This window comes from Anguilla rostrata, chromosome 13 (genome assembly GCF_018555375.3).
Source record: "Anguilla rostrata isolate EN2019 chromosome 13, ASM1855537v3, whole genome shotgun sequence".
Classification (NCBI taxonomy): domain Eukaryota; kingdom Metazoa; phylum Chordata; class Actinopteri; order Anguilliformes; family Anguillidae; genus Anguilla; species Anguilla rostrata.
This window is the reverse complement of record NC_057945.1, coordinates 4,138,172-4,158,593: the sequence shown is the minus strand read 5'-3', so window position 1 is coordinate 4,158,593 and position 20,422 is coordinate 4,138,172. Positions and strand designations below refer to the sequence as shown.

Genomic DNA, 20,422 nt, shown 5'->3' with positions numbered 1-20,422 from the left:
GGTCTGGTGAACGCGTTGTGGAGAGTCACTGCAGCACATGCCGGTTGCTTGCATGTAAACACTGAACTCTATGAGGGTGGGGTCAATATGCCAGAGACGGCAAGCCTGCCCCTCAACTCTCACATCTGCACCCCAGATTTTTATTTAGCCTCGTAAACCTGACTGCAAACAGCGGGACTGTCCCCTGTCCGTCAGACACACACTCCGTCCGTTCACCAACACCCACAACTGCTCCAAAATGCGTATTTCTGTGACTGAGGAACTAGTCTTTTGTTTCACATTGCTCAAAAAGTCAGTGATATGTAAGCAACTCAATTTTCATTTTAGTCTTCAACTGAATCACTGTCTCAATCATTTGTTAAGCAGGGGCAGAACAAATATGCATGTATTATGGCAGTTATTTTTTTTAACTTTAACATTGTGATTGGTTAATTAAATTAATGAGGTATATTCACCAGAGGAAAAGATAGGCACATGCAAAGTATTATCCACAGACGATGTAACATTTCTTTTTAGAAAAGTATTGTGCTCTTTATGTTCTTATTTATTTATCTGTTCATTTATTTAATTTTAATTCTTAATATGTTTATTTGCTGTCTTAGGGCCGTAGTTAGTGCCATACAGATCTACCAAGAAGAAGAAGTCCGTTGAAAATCCATCACTTCAGATTGCCTCTTTTTCCTTTTGAACCTGGACCAGTCCCATTTACACTAACAGTGGAACTCAGATTTAATACGATATCACTTTCTCTGTTTTGTAATAATGTTGATTATTACTAAGGACGTCACCTCAAATGTTAGTACACAAGTATTGATTTACTGGCTTATTTTGTGTTAGAGTTATTGTCTACTCTATTCTGGGTCTTGCCGTTAATTTGATTATTTATGCGAGGCGTTATTTGCCGTGGTGGCGTTATTTGGATAAAGTAACAGCCTAATTCATGCATGCAAGTGCAAACAACTGCATAGTTATTGGATGGGAGTTAGAGAACTCGATAAAAATCAAATACCTCATGTACTTAATTTCACATTCGCTTTAAAATAATGGATACAATATTGACCAAGAAATGTATTACTAAATTAAGCACTGCATGTAATTAACCAATGCATTCCATTGTATCAGTCCTTTGGTTCATAAATCTCCCGATCGGCGAAGACGTTGTGTGTATTTGTTTCGACTGCCATCTTGTGGCCGTAATATGCATGTACAATACATAGAGTTCAGTCAACGCGACTTATAATGAAAATTATCAATGTCGCGCCGGCTACATTTAATTTAAAACCACGCTTTTCCCTCATACGCGACCAGCAAAATCAACATATTAGGCTGCCTCGTTGGCATTCTGGAAAGTTCTGATAACTCTTCCCAAGTTATCTGCCTACTCTTTTTTTTAAATTTTTTTTTTTACATGTATTCTATGTTTTTACTTTTTTATTATATGTTGTATTTAATTGCCTTGGGTGTTTTTTTTATCTTGTGTTATTATTTCCACTGCTGCACAACCAATTTCCCCTCCGGGGACAAATAAAGTTCTACTACTACTACTGCTTAATTCCCCTACTCTCAATTCCCATCTCATTTTCTCCTCCCCCAGCTCAGTCATGTGTCCTGTTTCCTCTTTAATTCAGCATCCCAAAGTCATCCGCGTCCTTTGTGGTTCACAGCAGAGATCGGTATTAAGTACGGAACTACGGGGAACGCGCTCGGAATTGGGTCACCCCAGTCTTTAAGGCCAGTGAGCTGACTAGGCCTTCTGAAGAGTCAACTGGTAGCAGTTCGTCGTAATCGCAAGCCCGAGCATTCAAAACAATATAAACTTTTATAGGCTGAAGTTAAACATAATGAGTCCCCCATTCCCTCCCTTCCCCCCCTGTAAATGACTAAACTTAGGGGTGTAACTAGGCAGCTGTTTAATAGGTGACTTAGTTGATGCGCCAGTCTTAACGACTACTTGTATTTTTATTTATTTTTATTTTTCCATAGATTGCGTTGTTGCCGTTCTCGTTGTTAGTGTTAATCAGTTTAACCACCAGGGTCCAAGTTGAACTATGCGGTTGTTCCCTGCACTTGGACCGGTACTTCTCTCTAGGGGTTTCGTCATACTTGTTCCTGGTTATGGTTATACACTTTGTTGTACGTCGCTCTGGATAAGAGCGTCTGCCAAATGCCTGTAATGTAATGTAATGTAATGTAATGTAATGAGTCGCAGTCAATAGCTAATGGATTTAGCGCACTTTTGTATGCGTCAACGACAGTGGAGCCCTTTTCAAAAAGTTGCCTACAGTGCGTGCCGACACTGTTCTTTAGGCGCTCATTTGTTTAAAAGAGATGATATAATCAAATGCAAACCAGCTGCCTCTGACCGTTGTACGATATTTGGGCAGTGAAGTGATGTGGAGCATGACATTTATATCCGACAGCACCGCCTGGAGCGGCATATTTACCTGGTGGTCACGGCATTGATAGGCCTATCGATCGTCCCACGCGGGCTTTTATGATCAGGCCTATTTTGAGCAAATTTTGATCATCATTCTTGGCACATCGCTCTGGTCACCTTCACTGTCTTGCTGATACGAGCGAAATTAAGTTTTTAAACCTCGCCAAAATCCTTTCTTTTTAAAGCCGTGAAAACTAACTAACTAAATAAATAAATAAACTTTTCTAATGCTATAAAAAATAATTCATTATATTACTAGGATATCCCTAGTTTTGGTTATTACATGAGTGTTAGACATAGATTTAAAGCGAAAGGAATTGGCTACTGCCGCAAACTTCAAAGAGCATAACATCGGCTGATTATTTTGATCACTGGCTGGTTGGCCATTAAAATTTATTAAATTAGATAGGCTATATTAAATACAGTTTAATGGCAAACAAACAAAAAATCCTCTAAAAGATTGGGCGCCATGAGATCGTCACAGCGTTTCATCTCGCGCACACTTCCTTTTTCTTCTTCCTTGCTTAGGTTAAGCCAGTAAACGCGTCATTTGTCGCAAGTGCGCATTCTTGACAGTTTGGGTTGGCGGGGTGGCTGAGGTCTAAATGGATGCGTGCAGCTGAAGCTTTCGCCTGGAGAGGAGGAAGTTAGCTGGTGCAAATGTCAGCGAGAGCGGACTGAAGTTTATCGGAACGATGCAGAAGCCGGGGAGCTGGCTGAGACCTACCTGAATCAGCGCGGCCAAAGGTAGGCTACCGAACTCCAGATCTTAATCTAATATTATCAATTTTCGCCCGATGTAAAAGCATTTACCCATACACCGAAAACAGTGAGACACCGAAAACATTGATACTAATACTGTATGCGTACCCGTGCAGCTAATATGTTACCTGCTATTTCCAGTTTAAGGCACAAGATAGTAGCCGACAGTGGGTTTGCGAGATTCTTTGGTTCTCAGGGCGGCAGCAGGATCTGTCAGACTTTTTTCTAAATTAGTGCGTGGGTTTCTGTTCAGTGCGATGGCTATCTCGTGCCTGAATGGTATATGACAGTATCCTTTCATAGCATAAATATATCACGAAAGCCTAAAAGTATGTCTAAATAATTCTAACATGCAAGATTGTTACGTTTTTCTTACGACCTGTATTCGATGCTTGGTCAAGAAAATTTAGGATTATTGAAGCATTCAGTTTTGCCCAGAATAATACTTATTTTATTTACTTGACACTAACGCCTCATTCACTTGACTGAAACATCAGCCGCTGCATGATGTTTTGGGGCTGAAATAGGCTAAATTTCAGTTGGTCTTGCAGATAATAATTGCAGTTATTCTGCAGTCAGTATGTTGATTGGCTGTGTATTATGCGACATTAATTCTGATATAACGGTAGATATTGCACTGAGTGGCTAAATTAAGCCTTTGAATTCGCTTCCTACGCTTCCATTCCTACGCCAGGCTGCCATTATAAAGGCCTGCATGGAGAACCCGTCCCCAACAGACCGGCGGCTGGCGTGGGCGCGCACCAGCCGGCACTGGGTCACTTTGGAGGACAGGGACCCCCAGGAGCCCCGCGTGCCCGCCACCCCCTCTGACACCCTACCGGATGATGACGTCTTCTTGGAAGGTCAGGGGGGTCAGAGCTGTTCTAGGTGTTCCGAGAGAACAAACAATGCGAAAATGCGAACATAATCACAATACCCAGAACCACAAAACTGAGGTTACTGAAAAACAATAGGAAACAATCGAAAACAACCGCATGATAGCTGCAGTTTATATTTGTATCTCATAAAGATGCCGCCCACAGACGTAGGCTACCCTGGCACCAGAACTGACTGAGATAAAATGAAGTGGCGAATGACGCCCGCGAATGCGCATCTCAGAGACGCAACGCTCCTTCTTCACGGCATGTTTTTGAGCCTGTGTGTGTTTCCACAGGATGCTGCGCAGGAAAGATCGAGAGCTGGCTCCGAGGCTGCGGGTGAGCACGCGCGCAAACGTCTCCGAGACACGCCGGTTTACCCCAGAGCGATAAACACAAAACACCGTACATTGGTCTAACGCTGTCTGTAGAATACAGGTGGTTGCGCGTCTGAAATCAAACTGAATTTGTAGTGATGGGAGTATGTTCAACAAAGGTGATATCTGCCGAATTACAATTTGGCCTATTCACTTGACATTTGCGTTCAAAGCTACCGAACTTTGTTTCCAGTAGTTTACTCCATTTTCTCCAGACTGCATTCTGCTACAATATGGACTGTTACAGCATTCTCAAACTTCTTACGGTTCTATTTATAACCTATTACCCAAAGGTTAGCAACAGGAAATCGACGGTTTCGGTTACCAGTAAAAGCAATGTCTCTGTGTGACTATGGAGGTTATAGATTTCCACTTTCTATTTTAAGTTACGTCTCCAGCAGACAGGAAGGTGTTCTGGGGGGTTAGAACACAAACAAAAACAAGTGTGAACCACATTTGTGCCTTATTGATTGGAAGAGGTAGCTGTGCCGCTTGTGCCCTATGGAGTGCGTCCTTTTCTGTCATCGTTCGTGTAGTGGAGACGGGCTTGGTTGGCCGTTTTTGTCTGGTAAAATTCATATTAGAATATCCTAGCAAGTAGCAAATGAAAAGTTAAGGTCTCAGGTATGAATAAATATATTTTCATATCCACAGTTATATTGATATTTATTCCGTTGAATATTCATATTTTCTGGTACTTCTTTGAATTACATATAAGAAAAATTATTTCTATTGGTTACTTCATTCTTTGTAACTGTAGCATTTTAACATTGCGGTAACCAACCCCAAAATCAGTGTACCAACAAAACCCGCTCACATAGGAACCCACCCCTGTGATAATATAATGTTACCCAGCAAACATCACTCATCACAGACTTTCAAATTTTATATCAAAATGCAGCTTATTCTGATCCCTAAACTGGAAGTAATATAGTACCAAAATTTCTATCCAACATAGTTTTATGATACGATTTTTTACTTTTGATACTACAAAACGTAAACGTTGACTCACAAAGAAGTAATTTTTCAGGTGTTTTAACATGGTACACGACCGCAGTTCAAGAAAACAAACATTTAGATTTTACATGTTTGTGTCCGTGACCTACAAATGACCAGAAAACAGCTATGTGCCAACCAACCCCATTGTGCCAACTAACCCCTGTGCCAACCAATCCCAGTGTGCCAACTAACCCCTATGCCAACCAACACCGATGTGCCTACTAACCCCTGTGCCAACCAACACCGATGTGCCTACTAACCCCTGTGCCAACCAACACCGATGTGCCTACTAACCCCTGTGCCAGCCTGTGCCCTGCTCGTGGTTCATTCTCCTGGCAGCGTGCAGAAGCAGCGTCATTGGGCTGCACCACTTCCTGCCACTGTAATCAGGGTCTTGCTGATTGGTTAATCATTTACCTCTCTGCCAACGTTCAGTCTGCTGCACGAGGGGCCATGTATGCAAAAATAAACAATGGAATCATTTTAAATTTTATTATGTCTACATTTCAGTGTGTAGTATATGCAGTATAAAACATTTAAACTATCATTAATTTCGAAGGTGTCATTTTATGTATGATGACAAATTCCCTTAAATGACAAAATATTTGAAAACATAATACCATATACGCACAAAAGTGTCAATGTTTTCCTTATTTTTACACAACCTATTTGAACATGTATCAAAACATGTTATATTTGTAAAGATTTTAATTCCAGCGCATAGCATATTTAGCAAAGGAATGCGTACGGTGTATCATAAGTGAAAGAAATTTTGGTAGTGGTTTCAACTCATTATTCTTTGTTCTGTGTTCAGTCCAGGCATGTGTAGGAATGTTAGATGACAGTGGTGCCATTTATTTGATAAAAGCTCAGCGCATTGTTCTGTGATTGGCTCTGACATTCCACAGAATGCACGTTGCCCAATGCCTTCCTCACAATATGTTAAGTTTCACAACCCAGCTTTGCTGATAGTGGGTTCTCCCCTATCACACAGAGAAGCTGTGCAGCCAGCCAATCACTGTTAAGCATGATGATTTGTCACTGGCCAATCTTGTTCATTTCCAGAGAAAACAGCAGATGGTTTCAACAACATTAGGCAAAAAAGAACACATTTTGGTTAGACTGTAATTTGGCTGTAAAGTACCATTATGATAACATTCACTAAACAGTCTTGGAGCATATTTATTTTTCCAAACAAGTTTTGTCCGCCAGACAAACATTCCAGACGTGTTGCATGCAGACCCACTGCCAGCATTCCCAGATGGTTATCTTTTAGTCATGAAATAACCTGGGAGAAGGTCTGTGAAATACATTTTAAGAGTGTTCCAATTGAGTACTGAAATGATAGATTTGTTTGATCTTGTAGAAAATTAAGATGAATGTCCATACATGTGTTAAATTATTTTTTAACTGGAACAGCCAAACTGTATCACGCTCTGAGTCTGTTCCTGCAGTGTTCCATAACGCTGAGATAACGTTAAAAGATCATTCAGGAAACCGGACTGCCGTGCATTCTGGGAAAATTTACCCTGACTCTCTCCGAGTGTGCTGGGATTGTTTAAACCCTGTGAGCTGGGCCCACCTCTAAATGAAACATAATACTGGCTGAACCTGAACAGCGGCTGTTGTGTGAGGTGCTGATGGTTTGTGGGGCTGGTGTGTGAGGTGCTGATGGTTTGTGGGGCTGGTGTGTGAGGTGCTGATGGTTTGTGGGGCTGGTGTGTGAGGTGCTGATGGTTTGTGGGGCTGGTGTGTGAGGTGCTGATGGTTTGTGGGGCTGGTGTGTGAGGTGCTGATGGTTTGTGGGGCTGGTGTGTGAGGTGCTGATGGGTTTTGGGGCTGGTGTGTGGGGTGATGATGGGTTTTGGGGCTGGTGTGTGAGGTGATGATGGTTTGTGGGGCTGGTGTGTGAGGTGCTGATGGTTTGTGGGGCTGTTGTGTGAGGTGCTGATGGTTTGTGGGCTGGTGGTGAGGTGCCGATGGTTTGTGGGGCTGGTGTGTGAGGTGCTGATGGGTTTTGGGGCTAGTGTGTGAGGTGCTGATGGTTTGTGGGGCTGTTGTGTGAGGTGCTGATGGTTTGTGGGGCTGGTGTGTGAGGTGCTGATGGTTTGTGGGGCTGTTGTGTGAGGTTCTGATGGGTTTTGAGGCTGGTGTGTGAGGTGCTGATGGTTTGTGGGGCTGGTGTGTGAGGTGCTGATGGTTTGTGGGGCTGGTGTGTGAGTGCTGATGGTTTGTGGGGCTGGTGTGTGAGGTGTTGATGGTTTGTGGGGCTGGTTGTGAGGTGCTGATGGTTTGTGGGGCTGTGTGTGAGGTGCGATGGTTTGTGGGGCTGGTGTGTGAGGTGCTGATGGTTTGTGGGGCTGGTGTGTGGGTGATGATGGTTTGTGGGGCTGGTGTGTGAGGTGCTGATGGTTTGTGGGGCTGGTGTGTGAGGTGATGATGGTTTGTGGGGCTGGTGTGTGAGGTTTGTGGGGCTGGTGTGTGAGGTGCTGATGGTTTGTGGGGCTGGTGTGTGAGGTGCTGATGGTTTGTGGGGCTGGTGTGTGAGGTGATGATGGTTTTGTTTATTCTCTTCGGATGCTGTGACTCCCTCCTCTTCTCCCCAGGCCAGAGCAGGGTGCCGAAGACCCCAGTCACATGACTGTTGGTAAGTCGTACGCAACTTGGTGCTCCTCCATACATTTAGAAATATCCGTTTTGATCGTCACACAATAAATGTTCAGATTTTTAAATAACGCTGATTCACTGCTTTTTCCTTTGATGTAGTATGTCCCATCTCTTCTGAACTCTTCTAAACTCTGATAATTTTTCTGTGAATGTTAACTCAGAATATGGACTGTAATTGGTTCTCCTGCAATTCCTGGTATTGCTTAAATTCTGTACCCAGCACCAGTGATCCACATTTTTCACTTTTAAGATTTAAAAAAATATTTTCTGAGCTCGAAATCCTTGAATTAGCGCCAGTGGCTAATTTGCCCAATGGCTGTGGAGGTAGCTGGTTGTGCCAGACGAGATGCTTTGGTCACGTGACTATCACAGATGCTTAGATTTTAAGAGATTTATCCAGCTGCTTAGAGGCAGGGTTTATGGAGATGTGACATCACGCCTTACCTGAGGGAAGGGAGGACACCTGTGTGATCTCCTGAAGAGAGCAGTCAGGGATGACTGCGTGCCGGTTGTATCCAGCATGTTCATTATTACAGTACTTTATCTAGGAGATTACACAGTTTACATTCAGAAGTATCAGTCAGTTACCCAGAGGCCTTGTGTATTTTATTGGCTATACTGCATTGTAATCATGTGTGAATTAAAAATATATTTTATACGTATGTAAAGGCAATCATATATGGTTAGGTCACTGTGCTTGTAACCCAAAGGTTGCAGGTTCGATTCCCAGGTAAGACACTGCCGCTGTACCCTTGAGCTAGAGGTACTTCACCTGAGTTACTTCAGTATACATGCAGCTGTATAAATGGATATTATGTGGAAAAAGTTGTAAGTTTCTCTAGATAAGAGCATCTGCTAAATGGCGGTTATGTAAGTGGAATGACTCAACATGGCTGCATAAGCTCGTCTCATTATCTCCTATGATAACGAAGAAGCGATCGAGGCGTGACCACGTTGTGACATCACAAACCTAACTGCGGAACAGCAGGAAATGGGGAACGTTATCGCTCTCTCAGTCGTGGGCCAAGGATGGTGAAAATTAGCGAAGTCACACTTGTCAGTATAAAAGGAGGTGTGGCCACTGCGCCGGGCAGGAAATGAGAGAAAAAAAAGCACTGCTAAAAGACAAATGTCTGCTCTTGACGCAAGTGCTGTACTGTACATTTAGTCTGTGACTTCTCTGTTTGCCTAGCTTCAGTGTGCAAACACTTGGCTAGCGTTGTATGACAGCTGTTCCTTAAATAGCTCCTGTGGCTTTAGGGTAGGGGTCTGAATTTTCTGATTTTTGTCATTTTTTTTAAGTCAGCAGCCAATTGGAAACCAGGTGCCCTGACTATTTAGCCAGTCAGTGGCTTAGATTAAGCACTTAATTGCAGGAACTTGTCAAGTACCAGCAGGTACAGCAGATATCAGAGATTTGAGTTTGAGACCCCTGCTGTAGATAGTGTAGGAGTAGGCTTCTGTGAATGGTTTCAGTTTGAGACCCCTGCTGTAGATAGTGTAGGAAGAATAGGCTTCTGTGAATGATTTGAGTTTGAGACCCCTGCTGTAGATAGTGTAGGAGGAGTGGGCTTCTGTGAAGGCCTGTCCTTCACAGCTGGATCTTGTGCTTTCACAGTGAGGATCACTCAGTACATTAATACTATTTACCAGACACTCATAAACAGAGCAGCTTATATAGCTCATGTTTTTATTTTGTCACACAATCCATTTATACAGCTGGACAGCTCAAGGACAAGCATTTCACGTTAAATACTTTTGCTCAAGAGTGCAGCAGCTATACCCCGTTAAGGAATCAAAACCCAAACCTTTGAGCTACAAGCCCGGTTTACTAATCATTATGCTATGCTTTCATGTCACACCTGCAGTGGATGGATGATGTCTGATTGTGGGCCTCAAACGTTTCCACATAGACCTACCTGACCGAGTAATTGTTTCCATATTATGCTGAATTGGCAATATGGCAGCATCATATTTTTGACCTTGAAACTATTCAGTGTCGCACTTCAAAAAAATATTTCTTCTCAGTGGGAGTCATGTGGATGCAAAAAGTATAAATAAATATAAGAATAAATGTATTTCAGAAATATGCTCTCCTATAGATGGAATTCACACACATCTTATATCCAGCTGAACAGGAATATACAACAGTCCTTAGAGTGAGGTCATGTGCGTAGTTTGATGTACAGTGAACACTTAAAAGTGTACTGGTTCTTTAAATGGTGTATTTGCTGTTCCAGAGGCTTTGCTGAAAGCCAGCAGCAGTTTTGAAGATGACCTGAGTCTTGGTGCAGAAGGTGAGTAAACTGACATAGACTCTGTGCTTATCTGGGTTCTTTTAAAGCTGAGGGTGTTGATCTGGGTTCTGTTAAATCTGATGTTGTTGATCTGTGTTCTGTTAAAGCTGATGGTGTTGATCTGGGTTCTGTTAAAGCTTATGGTGTTGATCTGGGTTCTTTTAAAGCTGATGGTGTTGATCTGGGTTCTGTTAAAGCTGATGGTGTTGATCTGGGTTCCATTAAAGCTGATGGTTTTGATCTGGGTTCTGTTAAAGCTTATGGTGTTGATCTGGGTTCTGTTAAAGCTTATGGTGTTGATCTGGGTTCTTTTAAAGCTGATGGTGTTGATCTGGGTTCTATTAAAGCTGATGGTGTTGATCTGGGTTCTGTTAAAGCTGATTGTGTTGATCTGGGTTCTGTGTTAAAGCTGAGAGTTTTGTTCTGGGTTCTGTTAAGCGGATGGTGTTGATCTAGGTTCTGTTAAAGCTGATGGTGTTGATCTGGGTTCTGTTAAAGCTGATGGTGTTGATCTAGGTTCTGTTAAAGCTGATGGTGTTGATCTGGGTTCTGTTAAAGCTGATGGTGTTGATCTGGGTTCTTTTAAAGCTGATGGTGTTGATCTGGGTTCTGTTAAAGCTGATGGTGTTGATCTGGGTTCTGTTAAAGCTGATGGTGTTGATCTGGGTTCTTTTAAAGCTGATGGTGTTGATCTGGGTTCTTTTAAAGCTGATGGTGTTGATCTGGGTTCTGTTAAAGCTGAGAGTGCTGATCTGGGTTCTGTGTTAAAGCTGAGAGTTTTGTTCTGGGTTCTGTTAAGCTGATTTTGTTGATCTGGGTTCTGTTAAAGCTGATGGTGTTGATCTGGGTTCTATTAAAGCTGATGGTGTTGATCTGGGTTCTTTTAAAGCTGATGGTGTTGATCTGGGTTCTGTTAAAGCTGATGGTGTTGATCTGGGTTCTATTAAAGCTGATGGTGTTGATCTGGGTTCTATTAAAGCTGAGAGTTTTGTTCTGGGTTCTGTTAAAGCTGATGGTGTTGATCTGGGTTCTGTTAAAGCTGATGGTGTTGATCTAGGTTCTGTTAAAGCTGATGGTGTTGATCTGGGTTCTGTGTTAAAGCTGAGAGTTTTGTTCTGGGTTCTGTTAAGCTGATGGTGTTGATCTGGGTTCTCTTAAAGCTGATGGTGTTGATCTGAGTTCTCTTAAAGCTGATGGTGTTGATCTGGGTTCTGTTAAAGCTGATGGTGTTGATCTGGGTTCTCTTAAAGCTGATGGTGTTGATCTGAGTTCTCTTAAAGCTGATGGTGTTGTGGTTGTCTCATACCCCTCCTCCATTTTGAGAAACCTAAGCAGCACTAGTGGTCTCCACGGTGGTAACCATGCTTATCAGTTTCTACTTCAGGTGATGGTACCTTTGCTACTTACCTTCCTGACTTAATTAATGCAGTGTTGATATTTTACACTTTTGCTCTCATGTAACTATGTAATTCTCATACTCTCCAGCCACTGTGTTAAATATTGAAGAGGATGGACCAGAGACAGGGTAAGAGATACAAATATGTTCTTCACCCTTCTAATAAGGGATTTTCCTCCAACAATATGAGGGCAATCCACAGGGCAGTAATTATCATTTAAACAGAATAGAGCCGTGTTTCTATAACTATGGGTCGGGACCAAAAATAGATTGTGCGAGTGTATGAGGTTGGTTCCAGAACGAGGCTGTAGTCCACTAGGCTATGCTAGTATTTTTATTTGACAGGTCCATGAAAGGCACTAAATCAATTTGGGTCCTGATATTAAAAAGTTTATGAACCCGTGGTATAGGGCATCTTAACATTGACAGCTTTTTAATTAAGTTTAGAGCAGCATAATATATGCGCTATACAAACAGGCTGTCTGTGAAGTGTATGTGGAGACATACAGCTCATTTCCACAGAGGGACCTGACTGTGCCTGTCGGTCTGTTTAAAGCTCGCTTTATTGCATTGTGCTAGAGATTAGCTCAATTAAGAGACACCTGGTTATGAAATGTGTTTGCATTCCACGTGTGGCTTCTGAGTAATGGCAGTATGAAAATGGCAGTTCCAGGTGAAAAGTGATAAGCTCCACTGGAACTTTGGCGGTCCGTACCGATGAAAGTGAAAGCTGGTTCAGCCAGGTAAGGTACCTGTCCTGTTGCTCACCTGTCCTTTATGTGAATTCCGCTTTAGAACCTGCCCTCTACTGCTGTCTCCACCCAGGCCTCGTCAGAAACGTCCGGACACCAGGTGAGTCTTACCTGCTTCCTCACCTGCTCAGGCTGGGTCTGCTCCTGCCGTTGCCCTTGACCAAGGCTCGGGCCTCAGAGCTGGAGCTGGTCCCCGGGCCTTGCACTGTGGTTGCACTGTGGCTGCCCCACTGCTCCTAAGCAATTAGGGTGGAGGACAGTAATGATATGGAATTTCCTATACTGGGGTTAGCGGATATTATGCCGGAGGGGGAAGGGTGGAGGTAGGGGACTTAAAAATGTATTATTATTATTATTATTATTATTATTATTATTGATTAGGTTCTGTACTCCAAAATTTTAGATTTGCTATCAAAAAATTCAGATGTGATTGAAGTGCCCATTCTCAGCTTTTATTTAAGCCTATTTTTATATTATATATTTTGGTTAAAATTACAGAACTTTTTATAAATAGTCCCCCCATTTCAGGGCGTCATAATGTTTGGGACCAATGGCATCACAGACGTTTCTGATTAGTCAGATGTGTTAAATTGTTTCCTTAGTGCAGGTATAAGAGATCTTTCCGTATCTAGTCTCGATTCTAGGCTTTTCATTGGCTTTGGAGTCTGTCATTGCCATTGGTCAACATGAGGACCAGAGTACCAAAGAAAGTCAAGAAAGCCATTATGAGGCTGAGAAAAAAACATTGGCCAAACATTGGGCCTACCAAAATCAACTGTTTGGAACATCATTAGGGAGAAAGAGGGCACTGATGAGCTCAGTAATCACAAAAGGTCTGGTTGTGTCTAAGCATGTCTGTCTGTCTGTCTGTCCGTCTGGCCGTCTGTTTGTCTGTCTATCTGTAGCCTCCAGCAGAAACTCAGCCTGCCATTGGTCAACCTGGGTCACAGCATGGCGTCTAGCGGCCTTTCATCCGAAACCAGCAAGACAGCATCCAGGTACAGGTTCCCCTGGCTTACAGTCTACCCCCTCATTAGGGCTGGGTTGCCTGATCCTGGTCCTGGAGAGCCGCAGGGTCTGCTGGGGTCCCCAGCCCTGGTCCTGGAGGGCCGCAGGGTCTGCTGGGGTCCCCAGCCCTGGTCCTGGAGGGCCGCAGGGTCTGCTGGGGTCCCCAGCCCTGGTCCATGAGAGCCGCAGGGTCTGCTGGGGTCCCCAGCCCTGGTCCTGGAGAGACGCATGGTCTGCTTGAACCAGGGTTAAATACCCTCTTCAGACTGAAAGCAGCAGGACTCAAACACAGCTCTGACTCCCCCTCCCTCTCCTCTCTCCCCCCCCCCCCCCAGCGTGTCAGAGGTGCTGCAGCTCTGTGCGGAGGACGCGGAGGAGACGCTGTACCAGCTGGGTTTTGGCTGTGACGAGCTGCAGGTCCCCGCCCGCATCCCCGCCCGCTTCTTCAGCTTCCCGTCCCGGCTTCGCGGCATCAACTTCCGCCTCTTCCTGGAGTCGCAGCTGCGCCGGCTGCGCGAGGAGGACCCGGGCCTGTCGCTCGCCAGTGAGAGCGCGAACGCCTGCCTTACAGACCGCACCTGTCACCTTACAGACTGCACCTTACAGACTGCACCTGTCACCTTACAGACTGCACCTTACAGACCGCACCTGTCACCTTACAGACTGCACCTTACAGACCGCACCTGTCACCTTAAGACTGCACCTGTCACCTTACAGACTGCACCTTACAGACCGCACCTGTCACCTTACAGACTGCACCTTACAGACCGCACCTGTCACCTTAGACTGCACCTTACAGACCGCACCTGTCACCTTAAGACTGCACCTGTCACCTTACAGACCGCACCTTACAGACTACACCTTACAGACCGCACCTTACAGACTGCACCTTTCAGACCGCACCTGTCACCTTACAGACTGCACCTTACAGACTACACCTGTCACCTTACAGACCACACCTTACAGACGCCTACTCATTGGCTGTGTTCCTGTGAGACAGCTGCTCATTGGCTGTGTTCCTGTGAGACAGCTGTTCATTGGCTGTGTTCCCATGAGACTGCTGCTCATTGGCTGTGTTCCGGTGAGACAGCTGCTCATTGGCTGTGTTCCGGTGAGACAGCTGCTCATTGGCTTTGTTCCTGTGAGACAGCTGCTCATTGGCTGTGCTGCTGTTTTGCAGGTCGTTTCCGGCAGGTGGAGGTGCTGACGGCGATGGCTAACGCCTTCTACTCGCTGTACTCGCACGTGTCGCGGACGCCGCTGCAGAAGCTGGCCCCGCCCGAGCTGAGCTTCTCGCCGTCGCCCGTGGAGACCAAGATCGGCTCGCGGTTCTTCAGCAACGTCCGCAGCGAGCCCCGCTCGCCCGTCGAGCGCTTCAAGGACACCGTCTCCAAAATGTGCCTCTACACAGGCCCCTCCCTCTCCCGCGGCCCAGACCCCGCCTCCCCGCGCAAGCGCCGCAGCCTGCCCGACGTGGTCGGCATGGTAATAGGGAGCGTCAGGTCAGAGGTCCTGTTGCAGGACCAGGAAGCTGGGGACAAGGCCCAGGGGAAGGCCGACGAAGAGGGGGGGGACCCTGGGGAAAGGGGCGGGGTCAGGGAGACGGACAGCGGAAGAGCCGCTAGACCTGAACCGGACAGCACTAAGTGCCAGGCGGCAGTTCGTCCGCGACGTTCCATTTCTGGCAAGTTCCGGCCCGGTTCGGAGCCCAGCCCTGCTCCTGGTCTGGCCGGCCCAGCGGAACCCTTGGCCTCGCGACTCGAACCCGGTGCCGGCTGTGCTCCCATTCGCAAGATCACCCAGGACGTCATCTGCCCTCAAATCACAGAGAGCGTCAGACTGGCTCCATTCAGGTCGCTCAAAAGAGCGCCCCCTCCTGGAGGGGTTCCCTTGCAGGACACGTCCACTGACCCCCCGGCCTGCGGGGGTGGGTCCGGGACGGACCAGGCCGTCCGAAACACAGGCGCAGGGGCCGGGAGTGTAGAAAATAAACCTGTGCGGGACGAGGCCTGTTTGGCCGGAATCGGACCGCCGGACCCCCTGCCCACGCCTCCCCCCGTCCTCTCCGCAGAGCCGTCGCCTTGCCGCATCACCGTGACCGGGTGGGAGGGGGACGTTGCCGCCGGTTACGCGGACGCGCCCAGTCACGCCAGGCCCAATGTGATCGCCCCTACCTCAGACTCCGGGGGCTGCCCAAATTTCCTGAGCCCCAACAGAGCTCCGTCCCTGGGGCAGGAGCCGCGTCCCGGCGATCAGCAGGCGAACTCCTTTGAGCTGGAGGAGGTATGGACCCGTCTTCACCACACCCGCGCTAAATAATACGTCTGAAACACATAAGACCCTTTAAACACTGGTCAAATTCCTGCAGATTACTGACAGCATTCGCCACTATTCAGAACAAAGGCTTGTCTTTTTTTCTTATGACTACACGTCGGTGAACATTGTCAGGGATCTTCAGATTTCATCTGCATTTCTAAATCTAAATTTTGAAGACACATTTGACCAAAGCCAGATCTTTACCCCATTAATACCCCACCAACAGCAGTGGTGTAACTCCTCCCTCCTTTGCCTCCTTGTGACTTTTAAACCACACCCCTCACATGCCAGCAACAAATAAGACTCCATCTTGCTGTCTGCAGTGTAGCTGTAATGAACAGGCTTCTGTGTACAGGTTTATGTTGTATTCACAAGGTTTCCTCTGGGATTCACAAGACCAGTCTGTGTGTGGTGAATACTGTGAATCCTGTGAGCCTGCTACCGTTAGCACGATGCTAACGGTTAAATGCTGCTCCCGCTCCTCTGTCCCAGGTTCACAGTGCTGGTGAAGACGATGGTCCCGCTCTTCTGTCCCAGGTTCAAAGTGCGGGGGAAGACGATGCTGGACCGACAGACGGCCGGACTGTCATGGCCGCAGCTCCACTGTCTGCCGTCAAAAGACACCAAGGTGAGTGCCTCCAACAGCAGACCCTACCCCTATCGCTAGGGCAGTGTTTATAGAAATACAATATACTGCCATATACTGCAAATATATGCACTTTAACAATAAATATATTTCACAGAAATGGTATTTGCAAAATACACTACAGGGCCAAATGTATGTGGACACCAAAACGTCATATCCATATGTGCTTGTTGAACATCTCATTCCAAAACCATGGGCATTAATATGGAGTCAGACCCCTCTTTGCTGCTATAACAGCCTCCACTCTTCTGGGAAGGCTTTCCAGTAGACTTTGGAACATGGCTGTGAGGATTCACTTCGAATCAGCCACAAGAGCATTAGTGAGGTTGGGCACTGACGTTGGGCGATAAGGCCTGGCTCGCAGTCGGCATTACAATTCATCCCAAAGGTGTCTGATGGGGTTGAGGTCAGGGGTCTGTGTAGGCCAGTCAAGTTCTTCACCACCAAACTCAGCTAAGCATTTCTTTATGGGCCTCGCTTTGTGTACGGGGGCATTGTCATGCTGAAACAGAAAAGGGCTTTCCCCAAACTGTAGAATGTCATAGCATTAAGATTTCCCTTCACTGGAAGGGGTTAGCCCAAATCATAAAAAGTAGCCCCAGACCATTATTCCTCCTCCACCAAACTATACAGTTGGCACAAGGCAATTGGGCAGGTAGCGTTATTCTGGCATTTGCCAAACCCAGATTTGTCCATCAGACTGCCAGATAGTGAAGCGTGATTAATCACTCCAGAGAATGCATTTACACTGCTCCAGAGTCCAATGGCAGTGTGCTTTACACCACTCCAGCCAACGCTTAATTAACATTGTGTATGATGATCATAGGCTTGCGCATGGCTGCTCAGCCATGGAAACCCATTCCATGAAGCTCCCGACAAACAGTTCTTGTCCTCGCGTTGCTTCCAGAGGCAGTGTGGAACTTGGTAGTGAGTGTTGCAACTGAGGATAGACGATTTCTACAAGCCACATGCTTCTGCTGAGCTGTTGTTGCTCCTAGATGTTTCCACTTCACAGTAGCAGCACTTGAAGTTGACTAGGGCAAATATATATAATTTCAGTGTATTGGGGTATATTGCATTCCTGTAAGGGGTCTGGAATGGGAACAGTTTGGGGAACTAGTTTTCAGCAGGTCCGATTGGTCCAGGCAAGTTTTTGGCAGGTCTGATTGGTCCAGGCAAGTGTCAGCCAATTATGTGGAGCTGTGCCTACCCACACAGGGTCAAAATTAATCAGCAGATTTAATATATAATTTCATTGCAATTTTAAGCAATTATAACCACTAAACCATGACCAGGGAGCCAACTGCTGGTTTATTGGGAAAGCAGATTAATGAAAGTTGGCCAGGCAGACCTATCTCAGATCTGATTCAACATAGTGGATTCCCCAACATGGTGAACCTGACATATCAGGCTAATACTACAGCTGAACCACTTCAACATCCTGCCCTGTGCACTGGCATTCATGAAGCATTCTGTATTTGTGTTCTTACTTAGTACCAGTAAAGCTGATACCATTTTTAGTCCACATTAGAAGTCACACAAGTACGACTTAAAGCAGTCATTTATAATTATTGTATATGTTCTGGAAGGATGATAGTTATAAAATATGTGCCATTTCTATTGATTAAAAAAAAATCTCCAGCGCACACTATGAAGCCCACTGCCGCCAAAATGCCCATGTGACCCGCGTTCGGCGCACTTCCTGAGCTGCGGGTCGCCTTTTTCATAATGTGGCGGCGGCAAGCGTGTGTAGGAGTGCAAGTGCGAGGTGTTGATGGGTTTCCTTTCTCGCTTTCCCCGTTGTGTGAACTGCTTTCTTTCCCTCCTTAAGTGCATTTCATGCTTTCATACTTTTCGTACCCAGCTCTGGGAAGTCAGCTGACAGGAAATGTGAAGCTATTTTCAGTATTGAATTCAGGCACTTCGTTATTAAGAGAAAAACGTCTTGTTCTCACCCTTGCTGCCCAAAATTAAATTGGCCCTAGTACACGGATTAATAAAGCAGGCTATAAGTGAATTGTAGTTTATCATATAAAATCCATCTTCGTTTATATAAAAAAAAAAAATTATATTAAAGATACAAGTATATCAGGCCTGGTTTAAAATGTGTGTTTGAAATACTTTTAACTCTTTAGATGCTGGTACAATATGAATACCGTTCTGCAGAACAGTGAGAATTTTAAACAGTACCAGCAGAAATGTGCAACCATATAAAAAAACTCAAGATTGTAGTCGGCGTCCTAGACGGATGTTTCTTTTTAAAATGTCTGTAAACTCCAGGAGTTCTGAAGCATTTCAAACGGTCCTTTCGCCCTTTCACTCGAGTTTTTTCTGATTTGTGCTTTCAGATGTTATTCTGAGGGGTGACAGTCTGCAGTCAGACAGCAGCGGCTACGCTGAGGAAGACTGTAACCCTTCCTCACTCTGACCGACAATCTCCTGCAGTTCACCATGCTCGTCCTCACCCTGAAAGACACACTCCCACAGCTCACCATGCTCTTCCTCACCCTGAGACACACTCCCACAGCTCACCATGCTCTTCCTCACCCTGAAAGACACACTCCCACAGCTCACCATGCTCTTCCTCACCCTGAGACACACTCCCACAGCTCACCATGCTCTTCCTCACCCTGAGACACACTCCCACAGCTCATCATGCTCTTCCTCACCCTGCAAAACACACTCCCACAGCTCACCATGCTCTTCCTCACCCTGAGACACACTCCCACAGCTCATCATGCTCTTCCTCACCCTGAAAGACACACTCCCACAGCTCACCATGCTCTTCCTCACCGAGACACACTCCCACAGCTCATCATGCTCTTCCTCACCCTGAACGATACACTCCCACAGCTCATCATGCTCTTCCTCACCCTGAAAGACACTCCCACAGCTCATCGTGCTCTTCCTCACCCTGAAAGACACTCCCACAGCTCATCGTGCTCTTCCTCACCCTGAAAGACACTCCCACAGCTCATCGTGCTCTTCCTCACCCTGAACACTCCTGCCGCTCACCATGTTCTTCCTCACCCTGAACACTCCTGCAGCTCACCATGCTCTTCCTCACCCTGAACACTCCTGCAGCTCACCATACTCTTCCCACTCTGAGGACTCCTGAAGCTCACCATGCTCTTCCTCACCCTGAAAGACACAGTCCCCCAGCACGTCAGCCACTTCCACAGCAGAAAGATCTAGAAGCGCCTGCCGTAGCTACTAAAGGACGGACCTGCAATAAGGGACTGCCCTTGACTTTGCATGTTTCGGGTTCTTTGCATGATATTCGCCATTGGACTGGCCGACTGGGGACGGTTTGCCAAGACGGAGCACGGCCCGTCCCTGCAGTTACACAAACCTTCAGCTACGGCTAAAATACCACCATTATGACTTTGGACATCCAGAGAAAACAGTACACTCCTTTCCCGAAGGCACCTCCATTCGCTAAAAATGATAAGAGTAGGAGTTATATCCCAGTGATATTACATCCTCATTTGCCTGTAGATTTGGTTTTGACTTATGAAATCCAGGCCTCTCCTGTCTTTCGGGGGGTAAGGCAGTTTGCGAGATTATGGCGTGGAGTTCTACTGTATGCAGTAGATATTTACGGCTCGCCACAGAAGGACCCGCTACGCTCGCTGGGAGACTGCAGTCAGGGTCCAGGGCCCCGCGTTCGTCGGACCGTTTATGACAGAACGCGTCTTTTATTCTGTATCCTCCTGCCTTTCTTTATTTATGAATCATATGTAGTGTAATTTATTAAAAATCAACCAGTCTTATGCATTTCTTTTTCAATAACATTTTGTTTCCAGAGACAACGCAGACCTGGGTTCAATTACAAATTAACATTTTATTTTAAAAAGGAAAACACACAAAACATCATTTATAAAACA

The 20,422-nt window shown here is 45.8% G+C and overlaps 1 protein-coding gene across 1 annotated transcript; it reads left to right on the top strand.

Annotated features, from left to right (window-relative positions):
* Positions 1 to 2,948: 2,948 nt before the first annotated feature.
* Positions 2,949 to 20,312, top strand: tespa1 (thymocyte expressed, positive selection associated 1). The gene is made up of 13 exons (XM_064304670.1): positions 2,949 to 3,184; positions 3,894 to 4,062; positions 4,374 to 4,416; positions 8,060 to 8,100; positions 10,361 to 10,417; positions 11,903 to 11,942; positions 12,609 to 12,665; positions 13,471 to 13,563; positions 13,909 to 14,117; positions 14,754 to 15,856; positions 16,382 to 16,517; positions 18,884 to 18,992; positions 19,035 to 20,312. The coding sequence occupies exons 2-12, from the start codon at positions 3,915 to 3,917 to the stop codon at positions 18,961 to 18,963; spliced, it is 2,007 nt and encodes a 668-aa protein (XP_064160740.1). The 5' UTR covers positions 2,949 to 3,184; positions 3,894 to 3,914; the 3' UTR covers positions 18,964 to 18,992; positions 19,035 to 20,312.
* Positions 20,313 to 20,422: the final 110 nt, after the last annotated feature.

Excerpts from the sequence above, each read along its gene's own strand:
- tespa1 (XM_064304670.1), top strand. The coding sequence starts at position 3,915 with ATGGAGAACCCGTCCCCAACAGACCGGCGGCTGGCGTGGGCGCGCACC. Across the intron at positions 4,063-4,373 it reads TGATGACGTCTTCTTGGAAG|GATGCTGCGCAGGAAAGATC; the intron begins GTCAGGGGGGTC and ends GTGTTTCCACAG. Across the intron at positions 16,518-18,883 it reads TGCCGTCAAAAGACACCAAG|ATGTTATTCTGAGGGGTGAC; the intron begins GTGAGTGCCTCC and ends TTGTGCTTTCAG.